Consider the following 27,175-nt stretch of genomic DNA (forward strand, 5'->3'; position numbering starts at 1 on the left):
CGGTCCTGCCTACAGAGTTTCTGTGAGGTGCTTACGTTGGAGTCATACTTTATTTTTTCATGGTACAATCCATTTCATTCTACATGGTCATTAAATGCATGGTTTTTGTTTCAGGCGTTTAGGTTTCCCTATTTATTTACTAGTAATTATAATATCTTTATGTGTCCTTTCTCAAAGTTGAACATTTTTTGTGTAACACAATAGTACAATTTCAGATGCCCCCTGACTGTTTTGGTAGTGATGACCTCGTCCGCGTCCGTCCGCAGACAGGCGCTCAGTCTGTGCCTTCACAATATCGATAGCGAGGAGGTCCTGTATGGTCTACGTTATATGTTTGTAAAGTAATCAAACTATACCACGTATCTGCAAGATCACATGCTGATACTGTATATTCAGTACAAAAACTTCATTAACGCGATGTTATGATTAGGTTCCCCTTCAGCACATCTGTGAAATTCTGTTACAATAAAAATCTTGTTAAAGGGGCGTTATGGTTAAGTTGCCCTACCAAAAACCTGTGCCCTTCACTAAAAAACCTATTCAAATGTGCCATTATGGTTCAAAGTAAAACTGAAAAACCCCTGAAATTCACCAGTTATGGTAGGCTAAGCAAACATAACTGGCCGCACCATTGTGCACTGCTACCACTAACACCCAGGACATCAAAGATGACATCACAAATGTCATTGATGACATCACTGATGACATCATATGTGTAGCCCCTTCGTTTTTGTTCACTGCCATCTCTAAGCCAGGTGGGTTTATTTATTGACAGGCAGAAAGTTAACTTTCAAAAGGTATTATATTTATAGATATAGGTAGGGCAACTTAATCATAACGTCCACTTAACAAAGTTTTTTTTTAGAGAATTGTACGGGTTTTTAGTAGGGCAACTTAACCATAACGTCCACTTAAAGTTTTTTAGTGAATATATATATATATATATATGTATATATATATATATATATGATTGTTGTGTGACTCCAGTAATCTCTACCTTTAACTTTTTTATATTCGCTCTTATATAAAAGCATAATAAAGGTATCATGATCATGCTTGCATGATTAAGTGTACATTTCCTATTGCTATTTGTCTTACTTATTTTCTGTTGCTTCTGTCCCTTTCTTCTCGTGTCAAATATATAATTTTTTTGTATTTTTGATTATCATGTTTCTTCCCTTTTTGATTTCTCTTTTCTCTAATGTAAGTTTGTATTTATTATTATTATTATTATTATTATTATTATTAATTTCTTATAAAGCGCAACTCGCCCAGAGGCATCAGTGTACTCATTTATATTCCCCCATGTCATGTGTGGCTCTTTTGTATTGTAAGAGGATTCAATTCAACACTACAGCTAAGTCAACGCCTAGTCTATAATACTGAATGAAAACCCTTATTGATATATCTTTAGGTCCAGTTCATGCGTTCTGGATGACTACCCCTATATAACACCCCTCTCTTGGAATCCCCCTGACCCCACTGAGCCAAGAAGTAGTTCTGTTTTGCAAGTTAAAAGGTTTATTTGATAAATTAAAATATATATATATATATCACACTTTATAATAAATTAATAATTGACTAGCACACTTAATCTGATATGATAAAGATCAACAACGGAGAATCTGGCACTAACACGCTTCTCTATAATCAATAAGGAGTTGACATGAAATGGATAAGGTAGCACACAGGTGAATAGGAACAAAAGAAGAAGGTGGTACAAAATTCTTTATAGAGTTCAAATGGATGCAAGGTTGAATGAATGAAATGCAGTATAGAAATACTCAATATGATTTCAACAAAACAATGTAATCACTTTTCTCTGGCAATCCCCTTCCCCCCTTGATGCAATGCAAGGAAATGGAAGGAAGCACGCAGTTCTCAGAAATGCAATCAATGTAATCAGTTCAATCCCCCCCAAGCTTAGACAACAGAAGTTTGAAAACACAGATAGGAGTTTGAAAACACAGGCCCAAATGCTTTGATATGTGCTAGCAATGGATGAGAAATATGCTGGAAATGCTTTTTAATTCCCTTTCAGAGGTTCAGGGTGAGTGGTATCTAGTTAATATTAGTCCAGGCTCACACTAGCAATGGGGCAGGGATAGTTAGCAGGTTAAACGAATTTCTGGCAAATGGAAGGCAAGCAGCAGCAGTTTTTACATGTGAAGAAATTTGCAAATCGCTGTAAAATTCGCGGATGCGCCGAGCGCTATTACAGAGGAACCATAAGGACTATCTCTATCGTTTTGAGGTCCTGGGAAAGCCTAGGATCTCAGCTTCAAAATGAAAGTTATTGCAAGTCTCTAGCACAAACGGTTGCGGAGATATGAGCGATTTTGTGAAGGTCGTTTTTCAGATTTGAAATTTTAAAGTTCAAAAAGACAAGTGCAGCTTCACAAATGACAGGTGACAGTTAGGAGGCAGTTCTACTTAGATTAAATAGGTTGAATTATATTATTTTAACTAGGAGATTGGATCTGCACAGTTTTCTAGGTACTCACACTATATTCTTGAGTGAAATGGGCCTCATCACGGATCTGGTCCGGGTTTTAGACTGGACTCTGGTCTGGTCTGGTCTGGCCTCTGCACTTCACAGTGATCTGGGTCAGCTCTCTCTGCTGGTCTGGGTCTCTCTGGGTACAGCACTGCTTTCTCTCTGGTCTGGTCTCTTAGTTCTGGATAGATTGAAGTCTCTAGTTTGGCTCTCTGGAGGTTTGATGAATTTGAAGTCTGGATCTCTGGATGTTGTATGGTCCGGCAGAGTGCGTTGCAGCAAATGGAATTGAAGGTCCCTATCTGTCCTGTCTGTCTGCTTTTATGTGTTTAGAATGTGGGTGTGTTCTAGCATCACTGACCCTACCTCTCTCTCAGCTTCTAATTGGTCAAACTTCCATTTCTTATTTGATTGTGGAATGAACTGTGAGTCAGAGGGATGTCATTTTATGGCTTGCAGATAGGACACTCCTCTGTCAGATTGCACATATTCTATATTTGATAATAAAAGACATATTTCACAGTTACACAGTTGCTTGAAATTACATATACATGGTGTGGCTGAATTTAGCCATGTCTCTGTCCAAATCTGCTGTTTCTAAGAGCTTGCATTCAGAAATGGCAGATAATTGACTTTTTAACTGATTTTTCACTTTCTGACATTGACCCAACTTTACATACATGTGTGCAGGGAGTAGGGACATTAACTGATGAAGTTTCAGATTTTTAACATGCATACATTTAGAGTAATATCCACTTTTCCGCTAAAACCCCCCTGAACATGCCACCGGGTCGAAAAACCTCTTAAAATGTGGGCAGAAAAATCACAAGAATTATGGTATCATTTATAAAATTTTCACATGTCCGCTCTATGAGTTATTCATCTTTTTAAAGTTATGTTCTGGCTCCAAAGGGGTGTGGTTTACCCTCAGCACAAGGTTGAATTTCTGGTTTTTTCCAGTTCTGCCAAGCCAGCTTGCTCTCACAGGCAGTGCCCCTCCCAGCTCCTGCCAAGAGGAAGCTACATTTTACGACTGCGGTAATAAAAACCTTTGCCTGAGTGAAGAGGGCTTTGTTCACTCTCCTGCAGCGCACAGGTAATTCAATTATCAGATAGATGGCATATCCTTAGTGTGGGCAGCAAAAGGAAGGTTGGCCTGGGAACACAGTGGTGACTCAAGTTTCACTCCTGATGGGGGTAGCTGTCAGGCAGAATTCAGTTCCTTAAGCCAGGTTTCAGATAAAATGTCACTTTTTGTTCCCCAGTTCCTGCATTCAAATAAAACTAAACATTTTCACATATGCAGCTAGAAGGCTGATTCTAAGTTTAAAACTATGACATTTAAACAATTGCAACCTATGTGACACTCAAAAGTAGGTCACTCAGTCAATTTAAACATTTAGATTTGTAGTGTCTTTCAGTCCAATGCAACTTAAACTGCTGAAATCCACAGCGCAGCCAGTCTTGTTATAAGCATTTTTCTGGGCTCTTCATTTCCCAGATTTTGTAGGCACACAACACTCCATTCTACCAAATGTCTGCTGGTGTCCAGTGAGTTTTTAGATGTGTTGCAATGTTTAAAATAGACACTTTGGCTTGCCTTCAGAGAAACACAGGGTGGTTTTAAAACGCCGGCTTTTGGATAGTGGTGAGTACTGGTACTGCACCCATTTTTGGGATTTAAGAAAATGAATTCCCAACAGTTATGGGTTTGCTTTTGGCAATCAGCATTGCCACTCCCAATGGTTTCAGACTACTGTGTGGGTAGTCCAATGGTGGTTTTAGGCAGTGTCCTTCTGTGCCCATAACATCGGCAAAAATGAGTGGCAGCCTATTCTTCATGCATTTCCCTGTGCATTTTCTGGGAAGCTCTGGCCATCATGAGGTTTTCCATGTCAGTACTGCACAGTTTTGAGGTAGGGCTCGGATGCATGGGTAAATACATCCCACAAGCCCCCCTCTTGCGATGGCCATTCTATTTCACGAATGGGACTCGCAAGACCTGGGATGTTTCCTCATCTTCTTCCAATAGATGGCACAGTTCAGCATCTTCTTCTCCATCCGGTACTGATCGATCGGTTCTCCTCGCCAGTCCTGATGGGAGTATTGGGCGGTCCACTGGGCCCATTGGATCTTCGTTCCCGGTCTCCGGATCGTCCTCCTTGGCCAGTCTCAAGGTCTTCTTTCTCCTAGGACGACAAAGGAAGAGCGGCAATACCTACTCATAGACGTTTTTCCACCACTGTTGAGATGGTGGGACAGCATATGCATTTCATCATGACGAAACATTACATTCTTATTTTGATAAAACAACAGTATAACTAAGAGACAGTTTCATGCAAATCACAATATTTTAGAGACTAGATGTGGTATGTTTTATGATTGGAACTGAATTAGTCTGAGACAGTACCCGCTAGGATTCCAGAGGATTCCTCCAGTTGTTGCAGAGTGTGCCTGGGATGGCAACATTTCAACTGGTTTATGTGGACCCACTTGTCTTCCCCCTCTGCCGAACCGCCTTTGGGGATGTGGATTTTGTAGGCCACAGGTGAGATCTTGTCGATGATCTCAAAGGGTCCTTTCCATGTAGGCAAAAATTTGCGCTGCTTGGCCTGGTTCCTTTGGAAGTTGTATAGATAGACCCGGTCTCCCACCTGATATTCCTTCCTGGAAGTTTTCAGGTCATAATGGGTCTTCATGCTATCAGCCGATCTTTCTAGATTCCGCTGAGCATAAGCAAAAGCATGTTGGAGGTGTTTCCTTAAATTCTCTACATACTCATGAGTAGTGGAGGCATTTATCAGTGTCTGCTCTTGGGTCCTGTAGAGCAAATGCTGAGGAAGCACCATCTTGCGCCCAGTCATCAACTCAAATGGTGACATTTTGGTTGCCGATGAAGGGGTAGATCTGATAGCCATTAGGACCAGAGGTAATCGGATATCCCAACTTGGCCCAGAATCTGCCACAAACTTCTTTAATATGCTCACAATTGTCCGGTTATATCTCTCTACTGCCCCAGAAGAAGCTGGTCTATAAGCAATATGCAGCTTTCTCTTGACCCCCAGTATCTCCCACATCTTTGTCATTACTTCACTGGTGAAGTGGCTACCTCTGTCTGACTCAATCCTTTGAGGTAGACCAAAACGGGAAAAGATGTGGTTAATCATCAAGGCAGCTGCAGTTTCTGCCTTGCAATTTGGGGCTGGGAGACATTCCACCCACTTGGTAAACAAGCATGTCACAGTCAACATGTACTTATTCCCCCTAGCCGAGCGAATCACAGGGCCTACAAAGTCGATTTGTAAATCTGACCATGGCAGTGTCATCCCCCTCTTTTGGAGAGGCGCGCGGTGCGTGAGGGATGATGGCTGAAATTGTGCACACACAAGACACCCCTTCAAGTATTGGTCGAGGTCCTGCCCCATGTGTGGCCAGTATGCAACCTCTCTTAAGATTTCCAATGTTGTGTGAAACCCCCTATGACCGGCGGTGGCCGCATCATGGGCGTGACTTAACATCAGGCTTCGGAATGAGGTAGGAACCACCAACTGATCGTGGCCAGCTTTGGATTTCCTTACCAGCAAACCGTCTTGAATCCGGAACATTTTTGGACATTTCATCAACACTCTTAGGTCCTCTTTCCCAATGTAATCGGTATCCGTCAGGGGAAAGTTCTCAGGGTCCTCAAGGTGCTGGTAAAATTTACCAATAATTGGATCCCCCTTCTGAGCAGTAATCAAATCATCATCAGGGGTCTCCTTACTCCATTGTGCAATTGAAAGGTCGTTGTGAGCATTTGTCTGGGACCTAGTGATAGCAGTGACCTGGATTTCCCCCAACAGGGACTCAATCTCAATTAGATCCCCTTGGATGGCTCCGGTTTTGGCCAGCTGATCAGCTAAGTCATTTCCAGTTTTGTCTGGTCCCTCTGCTTTGGAATGACCCTTGATCTTTTTCCAATAGATGGTCATCCCATTCGAGGTGACCAGATCATCAATGTTTTGGATCAACTTCCCATGTTTCAAGGGTTTGTTGTTAGCACATAACATGCCTCTGGTTTTCCAATTAACCAGGTGCTCCACGAACCCATTCCGTACATAATCCGAATCTGTGATTATGACCAGTTCGTGGAGTTGATGCTGGACAGCAGTGAGGATGGCCTGATGCACAGCCATCAATTCTGCCACCTGACTACTTCGGGGACCAATTTTGTATCCAGCGGAGGGTTCTGGGGACTCATTCACCCATGCATTCCCTACGCCAGCCACCAGTTCTTTCTCCCCGTTGTTGTCAACATGGTAAGAGCATCCATCCACATACACAGTGGGCATTCCCTCACACTTGTCTTCTTCAAAGACTTTGTGGGGGGAATTAAGGTATGCCTCCATGTTGTCCTTTATTTTTAGACTTTCGTCCTCGAGACAGTTTTCTCTGGCACAATCATGCAAGTCAGCCAGACCTTGCGCGAGGGGACTCTTCTTGTTTTGGCCATATCTGACCTCCACAGGAAAGCCTTGCATTGACAGAATCCAGGAAGTAATTCGGGAATTACTCACATTTCCGGCCCGGATTCTGTCACTTTGGAGATATTGCAGAGGCTGGTGTGGAGTCTCCACTATGATGTGTTCCCCCTGGATAAACGGGCGGTAATTCTTCAATGCCCACACCGTTGCCAGGAGTGCCTTCTCACAATCGTTGAATTTTTCCTCCACAGAGGATAAAGTTTTGCTCGCATAGGAGATTACTTTATTGACCTTGTCATGCTTTTGGTATAATACTGCCGTCAAGCACGTATTAGAGAACCCTGTCTCCAGGAAGAACTCCTTGTTTCTGACAGGGTAAGCTAGGCAAGGCGCTTGTGAGAGGCTTCTTTTGAGTTGTTTTACCGCCTCGGCTTGTTCTGGACCCCATTCCCACTTGACCCCCCCCTTCAGGAGATGAATCAGGGGTCTGGTGATCTCTGCGTAGCCCTCAATGAACTTTCTGCTGTAATTAGTCAGTCCAAGGAGGCTCCTTAATTCCCGCAGAGTTGTGGGGTCTTTCAGTTTCTGAAGTGCTTCCACTTTCTTTTCCTGGGGACAAAGACCCTGAGGAGTAATCTCATGCCCCAAGAAGTTAACACGGGTTTTACACCACTGTGCTTTCTGAAAGGAAAGTTTTGCTCCGGCGGCCCTCAACTGTGTCAGAACATAACGGATCTCCGCTATATGTTCCTCCACAGATGAACTTTTGATGAGGACATCATCTACATAAGCCAGGTTACCCCTCGCGCCCAGGTCGGGCATGGCCTTATGTAGGAAAATATTGAACTCATTGCCGGAGTTGAGGTATCCGAAGGGAGTCCGGGTCCATGTGTACTGCTGGCCCCCAAAGGTAAAAGCCAGTTTGTATTGGTCCTCCCTGCTGACAGGCACGGTCCAGTATCCATTGGTCAGGTCTATTGCAGTGAATACCTGTGACCCCTGGATCTGGGCCAGCCCTTGGTCGATGTAGGGCAGAGGCCATCGAGAAGTATGGACCCGTTTGTTGAGCTCCCTGAGGTCAGCGCAGAGTCTCCACTGGCCGTTTGGCTTCAATATTCCCAGCACCGGATTATTGAAGGTGCTGTGGACTGGACGGATTATTCCCCGGGACTCAAGGTTCTTGATTATTTCTGTAAGGGACTCCATTGATGCGAGAGGCAAGCGATATTGCTTCACAAACACGGGAGTCATGCCAGGGTCCGTGGGGATTGTTGTTGTGTGGATGTCAGTGCGACCGCAGTCATATGAGTCTACCGCAAAGAGATCTTGGAAATCCAAGAAAACTTGTTTCAACTTTTGCTTTTGTTCCAGAGTCACACAGGCATCAGCTAGGTTGACTCTCTCTTCCACCATCTGCCTGAAGCCTGGAAAGACTTCTGGTTTGGCTATCTCCGCGGCCTCCTCCAGCTGGGTGGAGAAGTCCCTGGTCAGAGTGCTGATTTGGACCGGAGGTTTCAGGTGGGAAAGGCAGCCCTCATGGACTTGGAAAATCACCTCATCCCTCCTGAAGTCACAAGTCACATCTTCCTTACCATAAGGGCAGGAAGTGTACACCAGGAAGTTCCCCCCATGCCGGGTAAAAATCCTGTCTGGTGTTGTATTGTCCTCACTGTCACTGTCAACACAGTCCTTGGGGATTGGTCCTAACAGTTCATTTACAAGATCAATGGAGAAATGTCGGTCATCAACCGCCATTCCAATAATGGTGCCTGCGGCTAGAGTAATACTCTTTAAGTCGCTGTTATCCACCTCTATTAGAATGGTGTCATGTTCTATGTTGACTAATGGAGTTGGGTTTACCCCCAACCCTTGCTGTTGGAGAGAAGCATTTAGATGTATGTAAGCATCAGGGTTTTTCAACTCTTGTCCCCTTTTAATTTTCACTTCCAGGGAGAATTGTCGGGTCCTTTCTGGGATGGTGACTTCCTCTTTAACCTGAATTTCAACTGCATACGGTAGCAATTGAGCTGACCTAAATGCTTTTTCTGGATCATCAAAGCCCATGGGATTATCCGCTAATCGGGACCAAGCTTTGAAGTTTATTAGGTCCAAACTAATGGCAAAGCGATTGAGAATGTCACTGCCTAAGTAAAAGGCGGCAGTGACGTCTCGCACGACCCAACAATTATGGACTATGCTCTTGTTGCCAATGGAGATTTTGAGCATACACCTGCTTGGCAGGAGATGTTTGGAATTAGGTGCTTCCAGGTCCATTTCCCATTTGTCTATCAGTTTGAATGTGGGAATGGCTGGATCTTTTGGGAGTTGGCGAAACATGGCTTCGCTGATGAAGCTCTTACCGTTGTTCACACACACTCGAGCGAGAACAGATTCCTTCCCATCATTTAACTGAACAGGGATGAACAACTGCTCTCCAATTTGCTGAATATCAGCCAGGCTCTGAGCTGATTTCACATCTTTCTGGACTATAGGAGTGGGAGTTTCAGATTGTGGATTGGTATAGAATTTCAGAGTGTTTCCTTCCAGCGTGGAATACCACCTTAAACTGGAAGGAAGGTTGATTTTCAGAAATAGAGAGGACCCCCCATCACTAGTCTGTTGTCCTACTGCTATTACTGTCACGTCTGGAATCTGGTTGTTCTGGAAGTGAAATTCTACTTGGTCAGATTTTTGTTCAACCATGTGGCATGTGCCGTTTAAACTAACATGGTTGACACTCTGTTTCAATTTTATTGGTCGGCTAGTCTGGGTCCAGAGGACCTTGTTTACACAATCTATTAGGGGCGACAACCTTCTCAGGAGGTCATTCCCTAGTAAACAAGGGGTGCCCTCCGGGGTCACAACTATGACCGGGTGTTTCAGCTTGTGTCGCCCAATTTTAATGTCCAAGTCTGCAGTCCCCTCAACGGGAATTTCCTTCCCGTCAAAGTTCTGTAGTTGTCCCGGAAGAGAGGTGAGAGGAATTTGGTAATTCTCTCCCCTTCCTGCATTCAGTTTGTCAAAAGCCCTTCCGGACAGAAGGGTAGCTTGAGATCCAGTGTCCACCAGTGCCGAGATTGTACCCTGCCCCTGTACTTGTACCGGGGCATAATATCTTCCCTCCTTCTCCTCAAGGGGGCACAGGTAATGTACATTTTTGGACAACTGGTGGGCTAACTTTCTGGTTTTGGACATTGCTAGCGAAGAGATTTGGGCAGAATTCTGTGGAGAGCCTTGGGAATCTGAAAGAAAAAGTTGGCAACTGGAGATCAGAGCCATTGTGGGTTCCCCTGGCTCCGGTTCCGGGCCGCCCCCCCCCTTTTTGGAGGCAGTCACCAGGATGGGTTTGAACCAGGGGATTTTCTTGCTGTTGGTTCTGGGATGAGATGGTGGGCGGCGGTAGCTCAGTCTCCACATCTCCCCAGTCTGGATTTGCATCCCTAGGGACCCATTTTTCTTTGGGAGGAGTTCCCCCCTCTCTGAAGGAGAAGATCCTTTTCCCCGGATCCTCTGAGGATCCCTCTCCCTCAAATTGGAAGATCTGTACCTCCTCCTCAAACTGAGTCTGTTTGGGTCTTTTGTTTCTCCTACCCCCCCTCTGCTCCTTAGGAGGCAGACTTTCCGGGGCAAGAGATTTTGTTTCCGGTTCCTGGGTTTCCAGGGGCTGTTTACAAGTGAGGAAGGAAGCTTCCTCCAAGGCTTTACACCCCCCTTCCCTTTGTGCCTCCTCCCTGGGAACCGGTGAGTTATCGGGGTGCTGCCCCCGTCATTGTTCTGGAGCACCAGGTCCAGAGTTGGGTGCATTCTGCGCCGGCACGCCCATCTGAGGGTTCTGCTGAGCCCTCAGTATGTGACCCACGTCCCGCGCCATGTTTTGAACCTGGCGCTCTAACTGGGAAACCCGCTCAGGCTGATACGGGGCCCTGTTTTCTCCCCTGGGCTGATCCCGGGAAGGGTAGCTGTCCCTCCTCTGGTGATACCCCGGGTTGGGAAGATTTGGGTACCCCTCCACCCTTGGCCTCCCCTCTCCCGGATTCAGTGGTCTGGGCTCAGGGAATTGGGGAAAGAAGGATGGATGGTTTTGGGGCTGAAAGTCGGGTGGATATCTGGGGAAAAAGTTCTGCCCAGGGTTTGGTAAATTTCTGCCCTCCTGTGGGAAGTTTGGAGGGAAGTTCCCTGGGTTACGTGCTTGGCTGGATCCCCCCCCTTGGGCTGGAGGAGTCCACACATAACCCAGGATGGGTCGATTTCCCTTGTAACGGGGACTTACATAATCCGGAGAGCGAGGGACCCCATTTGTGGGGCTGCCTCCTTGGCTCCCGGTCTGTGACTGGCCCGAGGACCTTCTGGGCCTAGCATTATTAGGTGCAGGTAGGTTTTTAGGCCCCCCCATCTCCAAATCCAAAACGGGGTTGACCTTTACCTCTGCCACCTTGGCAGCAGCAGGGGTGCTGTTGGCTTTTGGGTTTTTCTGGGCATTACTTTTGCTATCTATCGGTTTCTGCACCTCATAGATCCGGGTAGCCTGTTCAATGACCCAATCTAAGGATCTTTTCTCGTGAAAATCCCTCACGAGCTGGGTCATGATGTATTTGGGCAAGGCATGGAAAAACGTATTTATGAACTCTCTACTATCTGTGCGCACCCTTCTTGTGGTCTGTGCAAAAGCACGCTTTAACTCCTGCACAAATTCTTGTGGGGCCTGATCCTCCCCACATTGCAAATTGTAGGCTGCCTTGCGAGCCTCTTGAGGATTTCTGTGAACAGAAAAATGTTTCAGGATGGCCGCCTTATATGTGGACCATCTTAAATGATTTTGGTCCTCCAGCCCCGCAAAGAAACTGGAGTATTCCGGGGAGAATGTCCACTTTACATATTGAATACAGCTTTGGCTGTCCTTCAAATGGAAAGTCTCCATCATTTGTTCAAACAACTCTAAGTGCTCCCAAACAGAATACTTAGCGTTCTTATGGTAAGGCGTGATGACGCTCCTGATCGCCTTAATCTGCTTTAAAGGGTCCTTAAGCAAGGCCCTTTTTGTTTTATTGGCCCTTTTGGTTCGGGTAACCCTTGTCCATTCTTCCTCGGACTCAGAGGCACTGCTCCCAGAGGTTCCCGTCTGTTCTTCCAGGTTTTCCCGGATTCTGCGAGCCTGGGAATGGCTGGCAGAATGTGGGGACCTGGTCTCCTGTGTCCTGCGCAGTTCAGAGGAGTCTTCAGATTCCTCCTTGCTGCCAGGATTTGATGGGTACCCCCTCCACTGACCTAACTGGGCAGAGGTTTTCAGGATGCCCTTAATGGGCCTACTCTCCTGGGGTTCCCCATTGAACTGTACTGTACTTGGGTGCCCATACCCGGATGCCCACCCCTCCATTCCTGAGTGGTACTGGCCTATGAGCCCCATACTCTTAGCTGGATAGTAATCTGCCATCCCTGTGGCCCTGTGCTCATGTGCGCCAGGGGACATGGGGGTGGTAGAGTCCAGGGACTGGGGGAGATGAAGGCCCCTGGTGTTAGGGCTCCTGCGGTTATGGTCAGGAGTCTCTCTTTCCCAGCGGACCTCATCTCTATCCGCCCCTGCTCCCTGTTGCAATGCAAGAGCCTGCATTTGTGCTTTCAGTTCCTCTGTTAAGGCCTTACTCGACTCTATCAGTCTCTCCTGCATCGCTACCTGTTGTTGGAGCCTATCATTGTGTTGACAGAGGGCCTCATTTTCCCTCTGTGCTTCCTGGTTGGTCCTGGAGAACTGGGCCAGTCTTTGCTGCAGGAGGGTTACCTCCTGAGCTGTGTCCCTATTGGCCTGCTCCTTTCTTGCTAGAGCATCCTCCACCCTCCTGGTGTGCTCTAGCAAGTTCTGGTGTTCTTTTTGGAGGTCACCCAGTCCCTGGTGGGCCAGGTGATTTTCTTCCATTTTTCTTTTTAAATGGCAGACTTCCTGGCCTAAGGTATCCCTTTCCTGACTAAGAGCCTGCATCTGTGCCGCCAGGTCGTCCCTTTGCCTTTGGAAGGCACCAGCATTCTGGCGCTCCTGATCAAACTCTGCCTGGGTATCCAGGTCTTTCAGAATTAGTTTGTTGCTCTCTGCCTTCACTCTATCTAGGTGGCCTTGCAGGGTGACTACCTGCTCAGCACATACCCTGTTGAAGTCCAGTTGTTGCTCCAGCTTTTTCTGGTTTTGCAGTAGGGAGTCCAAACCTTCTTGGTATTCCTTCTGCAAGGCCAGAAATCTGGTATCCTGTTCTGACTTTTCCTTTTGCAGCACATCCATATCCTCCTTTATTTTAGTGATGTACAGTCTGCTGTCATTTTCTGACTCCTAGCTCCTCTGCAGCCTCTGCTCAGAAGAGACCCGGTCAGATTGGACCTTCTCTAACACCATCTGTTGCCTATTTGCCAGATTTTGGCTTTCAGCACATCTATCCTGCATGTCTCCCATATATAGGTACAGGTATGCTGCTATCCTGGCAATCTTATTGTGTTCCTCTTTGGCTTTAGGAGCCATATATAGTTCACTCAGGGCCACATGTAAGGGACCCTGATCTCTATATATATCTGACCCTGTTTCAGTGACCTGTCGCGTGATGGCCTGCAACCAGGCATCCTGGCCCTGTTCGGTCCATTCACCTCTCACAAATAGCTTATGCAAGAGGTGCTCTCTGGCTATTTTCATGTCTACTAAGGTCGTCATTCTAGAGATTGGTCTCTGTCCTGACTTACAGAAGTTTGTATTTTATTTTTGCAGAACAGAACTTTTCTTGGAGTGTCCCTTTTGAGGAATGCTTCACAGCGTAATGCAGCGTGGTGATCCGACCGGATGTATGTATCCCGTCAGTTAGCACACTGTATTAAGCTGCACAAGTGGTAAATCTAACCCAACGTCTCGGCTCGAGCCCCCAATTTGTAAGAGGATTCAATTCAACACTACAGCTAAGTCAACGCCTAGTCTATAATACTGAATGAAAACCCTTATTGATATATCTTTAGGTCCAGTTCATGCGTTCTGGATGACTACCCCTATATAACACCCCTCTCTTGGAATCCCCCTGACCCCACTGAGCCAAGAAGTAGTTCTGTTTTGCAAGTTAAAAGGTTTATTTGATAAATTAAAATATATATATATATCACACTTTATAATAAATTAATAATTGACTAGCACACTTAATCTGATATGATAAAGATCAGCAACGGAGAATCTGGCACTAACACGCTTCTCTATAATCAATAAGGAGTTGACATGAAATGGATAAGGTAGCACACAGGTGAATAGGAACAAAAGAAGAAGGTGGTACAAAATGCTTTATAGAGTTCAAATGGATGCAAGGTTGAATGAATGAAATGCAGTATAGAAATACTCAATATGATTTCAACAAAACAATGTAATCACTTTTCTCTGGCAATCCCCTTCCCCCCTTGATGCAATGCAAGGAAATGGAAGGAAGCACGCAGTTCTCAGAAATGCAATCAATGTAATCAGTTCAATCCCCCCCAAGCTTAGACAACAGAAGTTTGAAAACACAGATAGGAGTTTGAAAACACAGGCCCAAATGCTTTGATATGTGCTAGCAATGGATGAGAAATATGCTGGAAATGCTTTTTAATTCCCTTTCAGAGGTTCAGGGTGAGTGGTATCTAGTTAATATTAGTCCAGGCTCACACTAGCAATGGGGCAGGGATAGTTAGCAGGTTAAACGAATTTCTGGCAAATGGAAGGCAAGCAGCAGCAGTTTTTACATGTGAAGAAATTTGCAAATCGCTGTAAAATTCGCGGATGCGCCGAGCGCTATTACAGAGGAATCACAAGGACTATCTCTATCGTTTTGGGGTCCTAGGAAAGCCTAGGATCTCAGCTTCAAAATGAAAGTTATTGCAAGTCTCTAGCACAAACGGTTGCGGAGATATGAGCGATTTTGTGAAGGTCGTTTTTCAGATTTGAAATTTTAAAGTTCAAAAAGACAAGTGCAGCTTTACAAATGACAGGTGACAGTTAGGAGGCAGTTCTACTTAGATTAAATAGGTTGAATTATATTATTTTAACTAGGAGATTGGATCTGCACAGTTTTCTAGGTACTCACACTATATTCTTGAGTGAAATGGGCCTCATCACGGATCTGGTCAGGGTTTTAGACTGGACTCTGGTCTGGTCTGGTCTGGCCTCTGCACTTCACAGTGATCTGGGTCAGCTCTCTCTGCTGGTCTGGGTCTCTCTGGGTACAGCACTGCTTTCTCTCTGGTCTGGTCTTTTAGTTCTGGATAGATTGAAGTCTCTAGTTTGGCTCTCTGGAGGTTTGATGAATTTGAAGTCTGGATCTCTGGATGTTGTATGGTCCGGCAGAGTGCGTTGCAGCAAATGGAATTGAAGGTCCCTATCTGTCCTGTCTGTCTGCTTTTATGTGTTTAGAATGTGGGTGTGTTCTAGCATCACTGACCCTACCTCTCTCTCAGCTTCTAATTGGTCAAACTTCCATTTCTTATTTGATTGGGGAATGAACTGTGAGTCAGAGGGATGTCATTTTATGGCTTGCAGATAGGACACTCCTCTGTCAGATTGCACATATTCTATATTTGATAATAAAAGACATATTTCACAGTTACACAGTTGCTTGAAATTACATATACATGGTGTGGCTGAATTTAGCCATGTCTCTGTCCAAATCTGCTGTTTCTAAGAGCTTGCATTCAGAAATGGCAGATAATTGACTTTTTAACTGATTTTTCACTTTCTGACATTGACCCAACTTTACATACATGTGTGCAGGGAGTAGGGACATTAACTGATGAAGTTTCAGATTTTTAACATGCATACATTTAGAGTAATATCCACTTTTCCGCTAAAACCCCCCTGAACATGCCACCGGGTCGAAAAACCTCTTAAAATGTGGGCAGAAAAATCACAAGAATTATGGTATCATTTATAAAATTTTCACATGTCCGCTCTATGAGTTATTCATCTTTTTAAAGTTATGTTCTGGCTCCAAAGGGGTGTGGTTTACCCTCAGCACAAGGTTGAATTTCTGTTTTTTTCCAGTTCTGCCAAGCCAGCTTGCTCTCACAGGCAGTGCCCCTCCCAGCTCCTGCCAAGAGGAAGCTACATTTTACGACTGCGGTAATAAAAACCTTTGCCTGAGTGAAGAGGGCTTTGTTCACTCTCCTGCAGCGCACAGGTAATTCAATTATCAGATAGATGGCATATCCTTAGTGTGGGCAGCAAAAGGAAGGTTGGCCTGGGAACACAGTGGTGACTCAAGTTTCACTCCTGATGGGGGTAGCTGTCAGGCAGAATTCAGTTCCTTAAGCCAGGTTTCAGATAAAATGTCACTTTTTGTTCCCCAGTTCCTGCATTCAAATAAAACTAAACATTTTCACATATGCAGCTAGAAGGCTGATTCTAAGTTTAAAACTATGACATTTAAACAATTGCAACCTATGTGACACTCAAAAGTAGGTCACTCAGTCAATTTAAACATTTAGATTTGTAGTGTCTTTCAGTCCAATGCAACTTAAACTGCTGAAATCCACAGCGCAGCCAGTCTTGTTATAAGCATTTTTCTGGGCTCTTCATTTCCCAGATTTTGTAGGCACACAACACTCCATTCTACCAAATGTCTGCTGGTGTCCAGTGAGTTTTTAGATGTGTTGCAATGTTTAAAATAGACACTTTGGCTTGCCTTCAGAGAAACACAGGGTGGTTTTAAAACGCCGGCTTTTGGATAGTGGTGAGTACTGGTACTGCACCCATTTTTGGGATTTAAGAAAATGAATTCCCAACAGTTATGGGTTTGCTTTTGGCAATCAGCATTGCCACTCCCAATGGTTTCAGACTACTGTGTGGGTAGTCCAATGGTGGTTTTAGGCAGTGTCCTTCTGTGCCCATAACATCGGCAAAAATGAGTGGCAGCCTATTCTTCATGCATTTCCCTGTGCATTTTCTGGGAAGCTCTGGCCATCATGAGGTTTTCCATGTCAGTACTGCACAGTTTTGAGGTAGGGCTCGGATGCATGGGTAAATACATCCCACAGTATGTTGTACCTATATTCGCGCACCTCTAAGTCCTGTCTCTTTTCTAATGTTTTACTTTGATTGTGTGTAATTTCTCTCTTGTTGTGTCATTTTATCACTGCTCTCACCATGCTTTGTCTCCAAATGATAACCTGTCTTTTTCTTACTCGCCTAATAGGTCTATACAAGTAGAAATAATGCAGAAAGACTGTGTCCAACTGGCCTTCAGCCATGGGCACTGGCCCTTGCCTATTTCCTAGACCCCTAGCCCCTTGCCTAGATCCCACACCCCAAAGCCAACTGGCCAGTGGCCACAGCCTTTGGCCATGTCCTCTGTATCCGTTTAACCAATTATGTGAAAAGAGCATGGCCCATAACCTTCGCACAATTTTACTGTATGCTCTAATCCACATAGCAACATTCTACAGATAATTAACACATGAATACTGATATAAAATGAAGCAATAATAACTAACTTCCACAATAGTTTTTTTTGTCATAAAGTTAAACAAAGTAAGTTACAAGGGAATTCAAGTATTAAAATTTGTAAGCCTACAAAATAGACATAAGAATAATAATATAATTAATAGCAGCTCTTATTAAAGAGATTTGATGACCTCCCAATATTTGTATCCAAAAATCCACAGAGTTTAGGGATGTTACGTTGTGAACAAGACGCGTGAAAAAATACGCTTAGATCTTGGAATTAATGACAACCAATAAACACGTGCTCCAAGGTCTTGCTCTTATTAGCGGTTTTACAAAAGCTACATACACTGTGTTCATTGTTAAATTTTCCCCTAGGCCCTGTGATTTCATTAGTTAAGAAGAGGTTAAATAAAACATAGCCGCATAAAATAGTTACTTAGTATCCTAGATGGTAGTTTAATAGGTAGATTGAACAACCCGTCTTTTTTTTCCTCGCTATTCAACTGCTGGAATAACTTAAAGTTAGCAATAGTAGCTCTCGTAGTGCACCAGTCAATCTTACCCCCAGCAGATTATTAATCCATGGTTCACGAGTTACATTCAATTCCCACAGTATGTTATAACAGGTACCAACCCAACAGTAGAATGCATTATGCATATTATTCTCCAGAAGTAACGTAAGTAAACAAAACATACAGAAATACAGTTAGTCGTCTCCAATTAATCCATGCTTTGAAGGACAATAGCCCAATTGCATACCTTATTAAGGACTGTATTTGGCCCAAAAGAGTCCAGTTATCTGCATAGGACAAGCACCGAAGTTCCATTAAACCCAATTTCGGGATAGGGGTTTACCTTGCTCAACATATCGTCCAGATCTGAGATGTAAATATTAAAAAGGGGAGGAGGTAGAATGCACCCCTGTCTCAGGCCTTCATAGGTCACGAATATTTTGAAGATATAAGACCCTTACCGTCCAATCTAATTTGTAAAAAAAAGAATTTGAGTGGAGATGAATTAGTATCTCCAGCAAAAATTCAGGTAGACTCCTCGGCATATAATGTCTGCCTCAGGCTGGTCCTATTAACGCTATCAAAAGCTCTTGACAAGTCGATAGAGGCAATGTAGCGAGGATTTTACTTATTCCAAGCTTGCAATATGTACAGGATTATCCCATTTGGCAGGTTGCAAATCCCGATTGGCGCATAGCCACCTTAATCAAAGTAGAATCCCAAGCCTGTTTTAATTAACTTTAAACAAGGAAAAGATCTTATTACTAACATCTAATAGCTTGATAGAGCGATAGTTTGAGTGCTGCACACAATCTCCATTCCTAAAAATAGGGACCAAAAATGCAGCCCTGCAAAATGATGGAATTTCTCTGGATACCAGAATTCTATTAAATAATCTACCCAAAATATTAGCCCATAAGGGTTGGTTTCTTTTCAGCATAGCATTAGAGAGGGCATCAGGGCCCACTGCTCTAGATCTTTTGACCTTGTTAATTGGAGATGCAATCATGGGTAATAATTAGAAGTTATTTCTTCCTGGCATAACGTTCACTATAATAAGCGATATAACTGAATTCAAATATTGGATTTAGTTGGAGGTAGGGTTGAGTTATTTGCTTGCCATTAATAATGCTCCAAAGAGTATGGGTTTAGTTTTAAAAATCAATATGGAGCATGTTTTCACTATTCCTCTTCCACATAATGCATGTGTGGCCTTCATCTAATTCCTATAATCCTGCTTTAATGTCTTTTGAAGTACTTTATCTAAAGCAGAAGTCGATTTACCCAACTTACATAGTTTGCGTCTTTATTCCTGTTTCTTTGTTTGTATTTTGTTATAAAAAATGTTAGTATGAACTGGAACAGAAGAAAGTTGTTTAGCCAAATTGCCCCAGGCTATATCTTGCCTTAGAGCGTGGAATGTATTGGTCAATTTTGAGGGAGAAACTAGAAGTGATTTTTGACCATTCGATGTAGCTTCATAAAGAGTGGACACTTTGTGGTTACATTGTTGGAATTCCAGGTTAGGCGGTTTCCAGCATTGTTTATTGTGAGGAGGTAGGCCCTCGAAATGTTCTAAGCCAACATTTGTAGTGAAAAAATGCAAACAAGAGCATTTTGATCACTAACGTTTGTGTCAACAATATCAAAATAAGAACATCTTTGAATAAATGAAAGTTAGATGAAAAAACCCAATCGATAATTGAGGAGTTTTTCCTTGACCCCCCCCCCGAGAGGATTTAGTGGAATGTCCCCACAGATGTTTCCATTATATTTAACCAAATGTCACTATTCATTAAATGGGTCAGCCTAGCCTTGCGATCAATTGAAGATAGCTATTGCTTTTCCCAAACAAAATAAATGTGTATGTTGGGTCAACCCATCAGTGCGTGCAAAATTCATGTCCCCTGCAATCAACACATTTGTCCGAGTTATAAGACACATGCCAATCAGATAAAATATCCCTTAGCCTGTCGAGCAAATGCCTGCTTGCCGAGGAAACAGGATTCCAATGCACGTTTATTATTGAAAGGTTGTCTAGCCAGACCAACCAGGGACACTTTTAACTGTGAATTTTATTGTCAACAGACCAGAAAGTGCTCAGAGTATACACTACAGGAGACCCTTAAATTATTATCCTTCAGGGCCACAAGAAGGCCTCCAAAAGATCTGCCTTTGGGCCCCTTGAGGGCCGTTTGCAAGAACGTGATATAGCCAACCAAGTAGGAGAGTTCTCTGAGCCAAACTTCCTGGTGCAAAATAATATGTTATTCATTAAATTTGAAGGAATCAGGATTATTCCTTGGCTAATGAGTATGACCCCTGGTAGTCCCGGGGAATATTTTTTTTAAGGGAAATTATTAAAGACTTTGTAGTGCTAATGAGCAACCACAAACAATCTGTTGTCTCTATTTGCCTTTGGATTCACTTCCAAAAAAATACACAACACGCTTCCATGATAAGCCATTAGTACAACACATATTCATATATCTAACCCTCACAGGATCATTATCTCTAGGTTCGATTTGCGATATAGTTGTATTGCTTTATGATAGATTCTCAACTTTCTCTGATTCTTCAGATAAACTTTCAGCTGAAAGCTGCACATTTACATCTACGTAATTTGAGAGCAGTAAACCGTGTGTGACGATCTCTCACTTTTGCACATTAATCCAAGCACTGGTCCTCTCACAAATATATTTTGGGAATTCTTTGCTCATGGAGTTACCTAAATCATCACTTGCCCCTTTAATATCTGTTTTTAATGGTGTAAGATTGCTCTATGGAGCAAAGACTTTTTTACCATATTTAACCAATCTTCAAGGATTTGCATTGGTTACCCATTGATCAGAGGATTACATTCAAGATAAAGTGTGGAGCACACATCTCTCTATTTTAAGGCTCTGGAATATTCAAGAGGACTACGTAGTCGAGAATCTGTATACCTTGAAGTGTTATGTTTTAATGTCTCTTTTTCAATGAACCGGTCATTGAGGCACTGTAAAACTATGGAAAACTCTGTCGAAAGAGCTACGTTTGACTTTTTAATATTTCGGAAATGTGTTAGTGCCTGGGAAAGTGGCTTATTAGGGATTTAGAGGTTTTATAAAATTGAGCACATATTTATATGGTTTTCGTGTTGTTCCAGAAAAAGATTTTCTTTTTAGGATATGATGTGATTTTATATTAGTTCTCGGAAGTTGGTTTAGGTTTGTAACAATTTTTATGTCTATTGTCTGTAAACTTGGTTGAATGATATTTGTATACATGTTTGTTTTGTACAGCACTCTGATGAACAGGGGCCAAGTTCACACACTATTATTTTCCCTTTTTCTTCATATATGTCTACTACACCTCCTTTGCCCTCTCAAAAAGTCTTCAGACAGTGATGTGGGTCTGAGCGTAGTGCTGCATTTTGACAACTTATTCGGAATCCAAGAATATTCAAATGGCAGAAATCAGACCATCGCAAGGAGGAGTGTTGGAATGGTTCAAGGCATTAGGACAAGTGATTTAAACTAATAGTATTACAATATTTGGAATTAAGAATTGAAGAGTGCAGAATGATGGGCTTGTTTTTTGTTTAGCTTTAGGTTCGGAAGAACATAAATCAATCATTGCTTTTATAATTAATTGTGAAATAAGAGGAATGAGAACTCACAAAAAGAGTGGGGTGGTGCCATCAACCCAGACCCATTCGCCCTCCTTTTTCATGTCGCTGAGGCCGATCCAGTACTGCTGGGATTTGAACTTTGCATTCAGGAAAGTCTGGAAACAGAAATATTAGTTCAGGGTTAAAGCCAGCAAATTAGAACCCACCTATTACCTTCTTCTCAACACTCTTTCTTCCTTTGGATTCAAAGGCTCTGTTCTTAACTGGCTAACCTCTTACCTCTCCTCCTGCTCTTTTACTGATTCCTGGGGAGGCCGGTCCTCTCCAACCCAGCCTCTGGAGTACGGCGTACCCCAAGGTTCGGTTCTTGGCCCTTTCCTTTTCTCACTCTACACCTCCCTCCTTGCCCCTGTTATCTCCTCGTTCGGCATTTCCCACCATTTCTATGCTGACGATACTCAGCTCTTCCTTTCCTTCTCTTCCTTCTCTACCGACCTCCACCTGAAACTCTCTTCCTGTCTTACTGCCATAAAGAACTGGATGTCTTACCGCTTTCTCTCCCTCAACACTGACAAAACTGGAGTCGTATTCTTCCCCTCCAACTCTCTTCCCCCTCCCTCTCCTTCACCTTTCATTCACTGTCCTCCTACTAATCTCCCTATCTCTGCCCAAGCTCGCAACCTAGGCATTCACTTTGACTCCTCTCTCTCTTTCTACCACCATATCTCTCTCACTTCTCGTGCCTGTCGCTAGCACCTCTTCAATATTCGCAAAGTCCGCCCCTCTCTCATTTTCCATGCTACTAAACCTTTGATCTCCTCCCTTATCTTCTCTCGCCTCTTCTACTGCTCCTCCTTACTCTTTGGACTACTTACTTATCATCTCGCCGCCCTCAAATCTATCTACCATTCCGCCATCCATACCCTCTGTCTCCTTAATTCCCTCTCTGCTTCCCTTTCCTCCCTTGGCTGGCTTCCTTTTCACTCCCAACTTAAATTTCCCTTTCTCTGCCTAGTCTTTAAATCTCTCCATGGTCTTGCTCCCCCTTATCTCTCCTCCCTCCTCTCTTTCTACACTCCCTTCCTCTCTCTTCGTTCTGCTGACCACTTCCTTCTCACTGTTCTTCCATCCCCTTGTGGCCCCTCTCGTTTCCGCTCCTTCCAGCTCCTAGCCCCCCTTCACTGGAACTCCTTACCTCTCTCAAACCGCTCTAATCCTGCCTTCTCCTCATTCCGCACTTCCCTTAAATCTCTCCTTCTCCATTCCCCGCCTTGAAATCCCTTCCCCCTGCTTGCTTCCCCTCCTTCCTTTATCTTTTTCCCCTTGATCATCTCTCTCCCCCCCCCCACCCCACTCTCACCCTTTCCCCTTCCATTTTCCCTCCTCCTTCTCCTCCTCACCCCGCCCCCTCCCTCACAGTCCTACTGCACTACTCTCCCTATTCCCTTCAGTTTAATTGCTCTTCTTACTGTTTTGTTGGACTGATTCATAATTGTAATTTGCTTCTACCGTTATATTGTTATATGTATCAAGTTGTTAAAATGTTCAGCGCTTTGGAGTAAAGCGCTATATAAACAAAATAAATACAAATACAAATACCTATTACAAAAGCCAAAAAGCTGCAGAGGGTGAAGGAACGTGGTGCTGTTCGGGGTAAGGGGATGAAACTGTATGGACAAAATAATGCAGAGAAAAGGAGTGGGATGAGGAGGAAGTGTGTTTAGGGCCAGTCTCTTGCTGTAAAAGCAGAAAGAACATGTTGCGGTCCAATATTTGAATCACAGAAGCAGAAAAGCCATCAATACGCATGAGCTGTTGGCAAAGGGAGAAATTAGAGATTTCGCCAGAGGTACATCAAAACAGAAGCACCAGGACACGAATTGGTCAGTATGGTATACAACCCAGCAATGAGACTTCACTCCAAAATGCCCTTTACTTTGTGGTCCCTCTTTCCAGGGGAAGGGCAGTCATTAATTTACTTTTATGCATTTGAGGGGCCAGAAAAATTAAGATATGAATTTGTCAACATGAACAAGGGCTCGCCAGACTCAGCTCTGGCAGCATCCAAAAATGGCTGAGCAGCTGGGAGCCTTCCCGTCAATTTTTCGCATGCTCTGCAAGTCAATAAAACATATGATGAGTGACACTACTGCTCTTGCTCCTTAGATGTCACTATCACCCCAGACTTAGAACTACATCAGCAGTTTCACACATCTGGAGTCAAATTATTGGTTTTGAAATAGGTTGAAAGAAACTCAATATATGGATTGCACTGTTTTTGGAACAGATACTCATTAATTCATAAGAATCATTGTTTTTGTTATGATGCACGTCAAGGGGTTGAAGGATGCACTTAAATTGAGGTTCTATATTTATAAGTTGGATCAGTGGTAGCTCCCCGCCCTCACCCTGCTTCCACTTCTAGCCGGGCTACCCTGCATTCTCATCACGTTGCATATCCACCCACCCCTTGGTACTTTGGACATCACCATCGCATAAGGTTTAGAAAGGAGACAAGCACAACAAGGAGGGTTGGGCATGCTGTAAAAAAACTGGATAGAATCAGCAAAACCAAATGAAACTGGAAATATACAGGCTGGGCAGGGTTTTGTACAGTTTACAAAACAGACATTTACAGAGTAGTAACTCAATAGGTTTGGAGTTTAGAAACCGAACAGATTTTCTTCAAATGAACTAAGGGTTTGGAACCTGTATTGACCTATTTTGAATTACATTTCTTTTTAGATTTGAATATTTGCATTTAGTTTTTTTGGTTTTAAATTTCTTTATTGGCTTTAATGCCCACTTCTTATGCTATTTGCTGCTAGTTTAGCATATGTTAAAAGGTTAGCCCCTACCATGTCCCATAGTGAGCTGACCCCCTCAAAGCTCATGAATTTATCCTCCTTTTGTAAGCGCTTGCTTGCAGGGCTATTTTGTATTTGATCACTCCCCGTTAGTTTAGTGGGGTCTCTGTTTAATACAGAGAATCCCTGGTGGTGTTTTGGGTTATGTTTGTTGTGCTCAGGCTCCAGCTGCTGGCAACCCCAGCTGGAACCGTTTCCTTCTCCGGGATCCGCACTACACCTCTGCCGGCGTTCCTTCAGTGGTTGGCCCAGCCCCCTCCACTGCATTTGTCCTGGTGCAGCCTTCTCCATCCAAGAGGTGCATGCGCTGCTTTCCTGCTCAGTGTCCCGTGGGCTGTTGGAGCTGCGATAGGCCAATTGGTGTCCAGCGGTTGCCATCACTGCTGGAGGAGGGGCTGGAAGGGGGTCTTCCAGCATGCACTCAGGCACCTGCAGGTGTGTTCATTGCAAGTTTCCCTGCCTACCCTGACAGGGTTGGATCAGCGGCCCTGTCACACTACTTTCCTTTCTAAATTGGCAACCAACCTTTCAAAGGCGTGGAGACCATCATTAGCCATTGGCACCTGCAAGAATGAATTCAGGGTTCTCTGGGTCACTCTGGGTCACAGGTGCAGAGTACACAGAGAATGCTGATGGTACACAGACATTGAGTGTGCTTAACAATGATATGATATGGCATTTATAACGCGCCTATACACAAGTGTTTCGAGGGGCGACCAGGCAAGGAAGGGGGAACAGAGGGAGGACAGAGACAGCATTCCTACTAGGCCAGGTGTCATTCAGATCGCGCAAATTCAGGGGAAGGGGGAAGGTGAAAAGTGTGGGAGGGGGTAAGGTGGAGGGGACAGTACATGGGATAAATAGAATAAAAGCAATAAGTAAAAGTGCGGCCAGCTGGAGGCAAGTGCAAGGGTAAGTGCAGACATCAGGTGTCAAGTGCTGGTAGGGGACTGTACGGGTACAGAAACCAGTCTCCAAGTGCGGGGATTGCCAGGGAGGCAGTGCAGGTGTGCAACTTGCAGGGGGGGGGGGGCCTGGCCCCGAGAACAGAGGGTGGCCAGGTAACCTTCGAGACACCTTTCTCAGGGACACCAGCGCTAACCAGATGCCCTCTAAATACAACATCTTCCCATTCTCTGTCACTCACCCAACCATACAATTATGAGTGGATGAGTGTCATAAGTTCTATTTGGAGAACATAGCCATGCGATACACACATGATTTCATAGCAGCATTGGGCAACCTGCGATCCCCCAGATATTGTGCTTGACAAATCCCATCAGCTATAGTTAATGATACGGAGTCGTCGGTCATAATATCTGGTGGGCCGCAAGTTGCCCACCCCGGGTATAAGGCAATACCATATTTGCAGAAGCAATGAACCCCCGTGCTGTAACTGTTTTGACATCCATAATCTCTATATTAGTAAAAAGTCTCTTTTCTCAAGGGATACATCTCTGAGACTCTCTCAATGTATCATGCACCCAACAGCTGTTTCCTGGCAGTCCCTGCCTCCTAACCTCTGCAAAGGTCTCTTGCGATCTCTTGCTACACAATGTTGAACATGCATACGTTGCAGTGAGGAACACTAGAAGGACGGAAATGAAACAATGTCATATGTTGTAGAGAAAATAATAATCTAGGATTGAATGGCTACATTCTCCTATGGGATGAAAACAAGGGCCACAATTCAGTGTTTTTGCATGGAAACCTATTTGGAGAGGATTCCTGTACTGTTATGGATTAGATCACCCAGAGGAGAGGGTGAACAGCTGCAATTCTATCATCACCATGGAAACATGCAGCAGAGCTGGGCAGGATCCTATGGTGTTCCCAGGACACTGCCTTCTAATTTTCTTTTGTCCTCTTGTTTCCTGGTTTCTTACTGCAAAAGTGATGTCGACCACAGTCTATGCTGTTTGAGCCCATAGCAGACAACCATAAGGTTGACTGGTCAAGAAAGGGTTCTGAGCATCTCATGTGGACTGTGTGTGGCTGGAAATATACTTGGGAAGGTGCTCCACCTTTAGAAAAGCCAACTTTCCTTATGACCAAAAAATGAATGCCAGCAACGACACAGGTAAACGTTGATACTGGTCAGTCAGATGAATACAGAACTTAAAGTCTAACCAGAGAAATAACAGGATGAGCAGTTAAGAGACAATTGTCAGAATGTCATGGGTGAGTTTGACATTGGCATGTATCAGGTTAATGCGCCATTGAATGTGGGGAGCATGACATTAAGCTCATCAGTGAAGAAGGGTTTCTGGGGGAGCCTAAGGATGGTCTTGTTGTGCGGCTTTTCAATGTGTTGGTGAGCTTGACGGTTTCAGTCCAGGAAAAAGACAACCATTGAAGCGAGAGAGATCAGATATACGTGTGATGACTATGCAACGCCCCAGCACTCTACCACCCTGATCGCCTCCTAGTAATGGATAAGCTGTAGTCACTCAAGGGCAAGTTAGGAGCACATTGCAAGGAGATGCTCACTCAATGAGGATGATGGAGGGGAATTCTAACTCTTTCTTCTTTTCATGCCATAAAGCGTACATAACAAAATGCCCCTATTTGGGCATGGGACATTACATCCTGTGCTCAAAACTTCCAAGCCAGACCCACAGGAAAAAAAACCCTTTTCTTAGCCCCAACAAATTCGGCACCCAGGTAGGGGCATGGTCACTCAAACGTTTGAGTAAAGGAATCGGCAGGGTCAAAACTCCCATTAGCCTAGGACGAGGATGAGGATGCCAATCCTGGAATCCCACCCGCATTTGCAATGAATATTTTGCTTGGTAAA

At 44.1% G+C, this 27,175-nt stretch overlaps 1 protein-coding gene across 2 annotated transcripts in view; it reads right to left on the reverse strand.

Moving 5' to 3' along the window:
* Positions 1-27,175, reverse strand: part of LOC138447677 (C-type lectin domain family 4 member G-like) — a 473,303-nt gene that overhangs the window by 79,111 nt on the left and 367,017 nt on the right. For both annotated transcript variants that reach the window (XM_069603941.1, XM_069603940.1), the window contains one exon: positions 21,560-21,666. In XM_069603941.1, the coding sequence (XP_069460042.1) occupies positions 21,560-21,666 (107 nt within the window). The remainder of the gene's footprint in view (positions 1-21,559; positions 21,667-27,175) is intronic.

Source organism: Ambystoma mexicanum, chromosome 3q (genome assembly GCF_040938575.1).
Source record: "Ambystoma mexicanum isolate Mex_15411 chromosome 3q, UKY_AmexF1_1, whole genome shotgun sequence".
NCBI lineage: Eukaryota > Metazoa > Chordata > Amphibia > Caudata > Ambystomatidae > Ambystoma > Ambystoma mexicanum.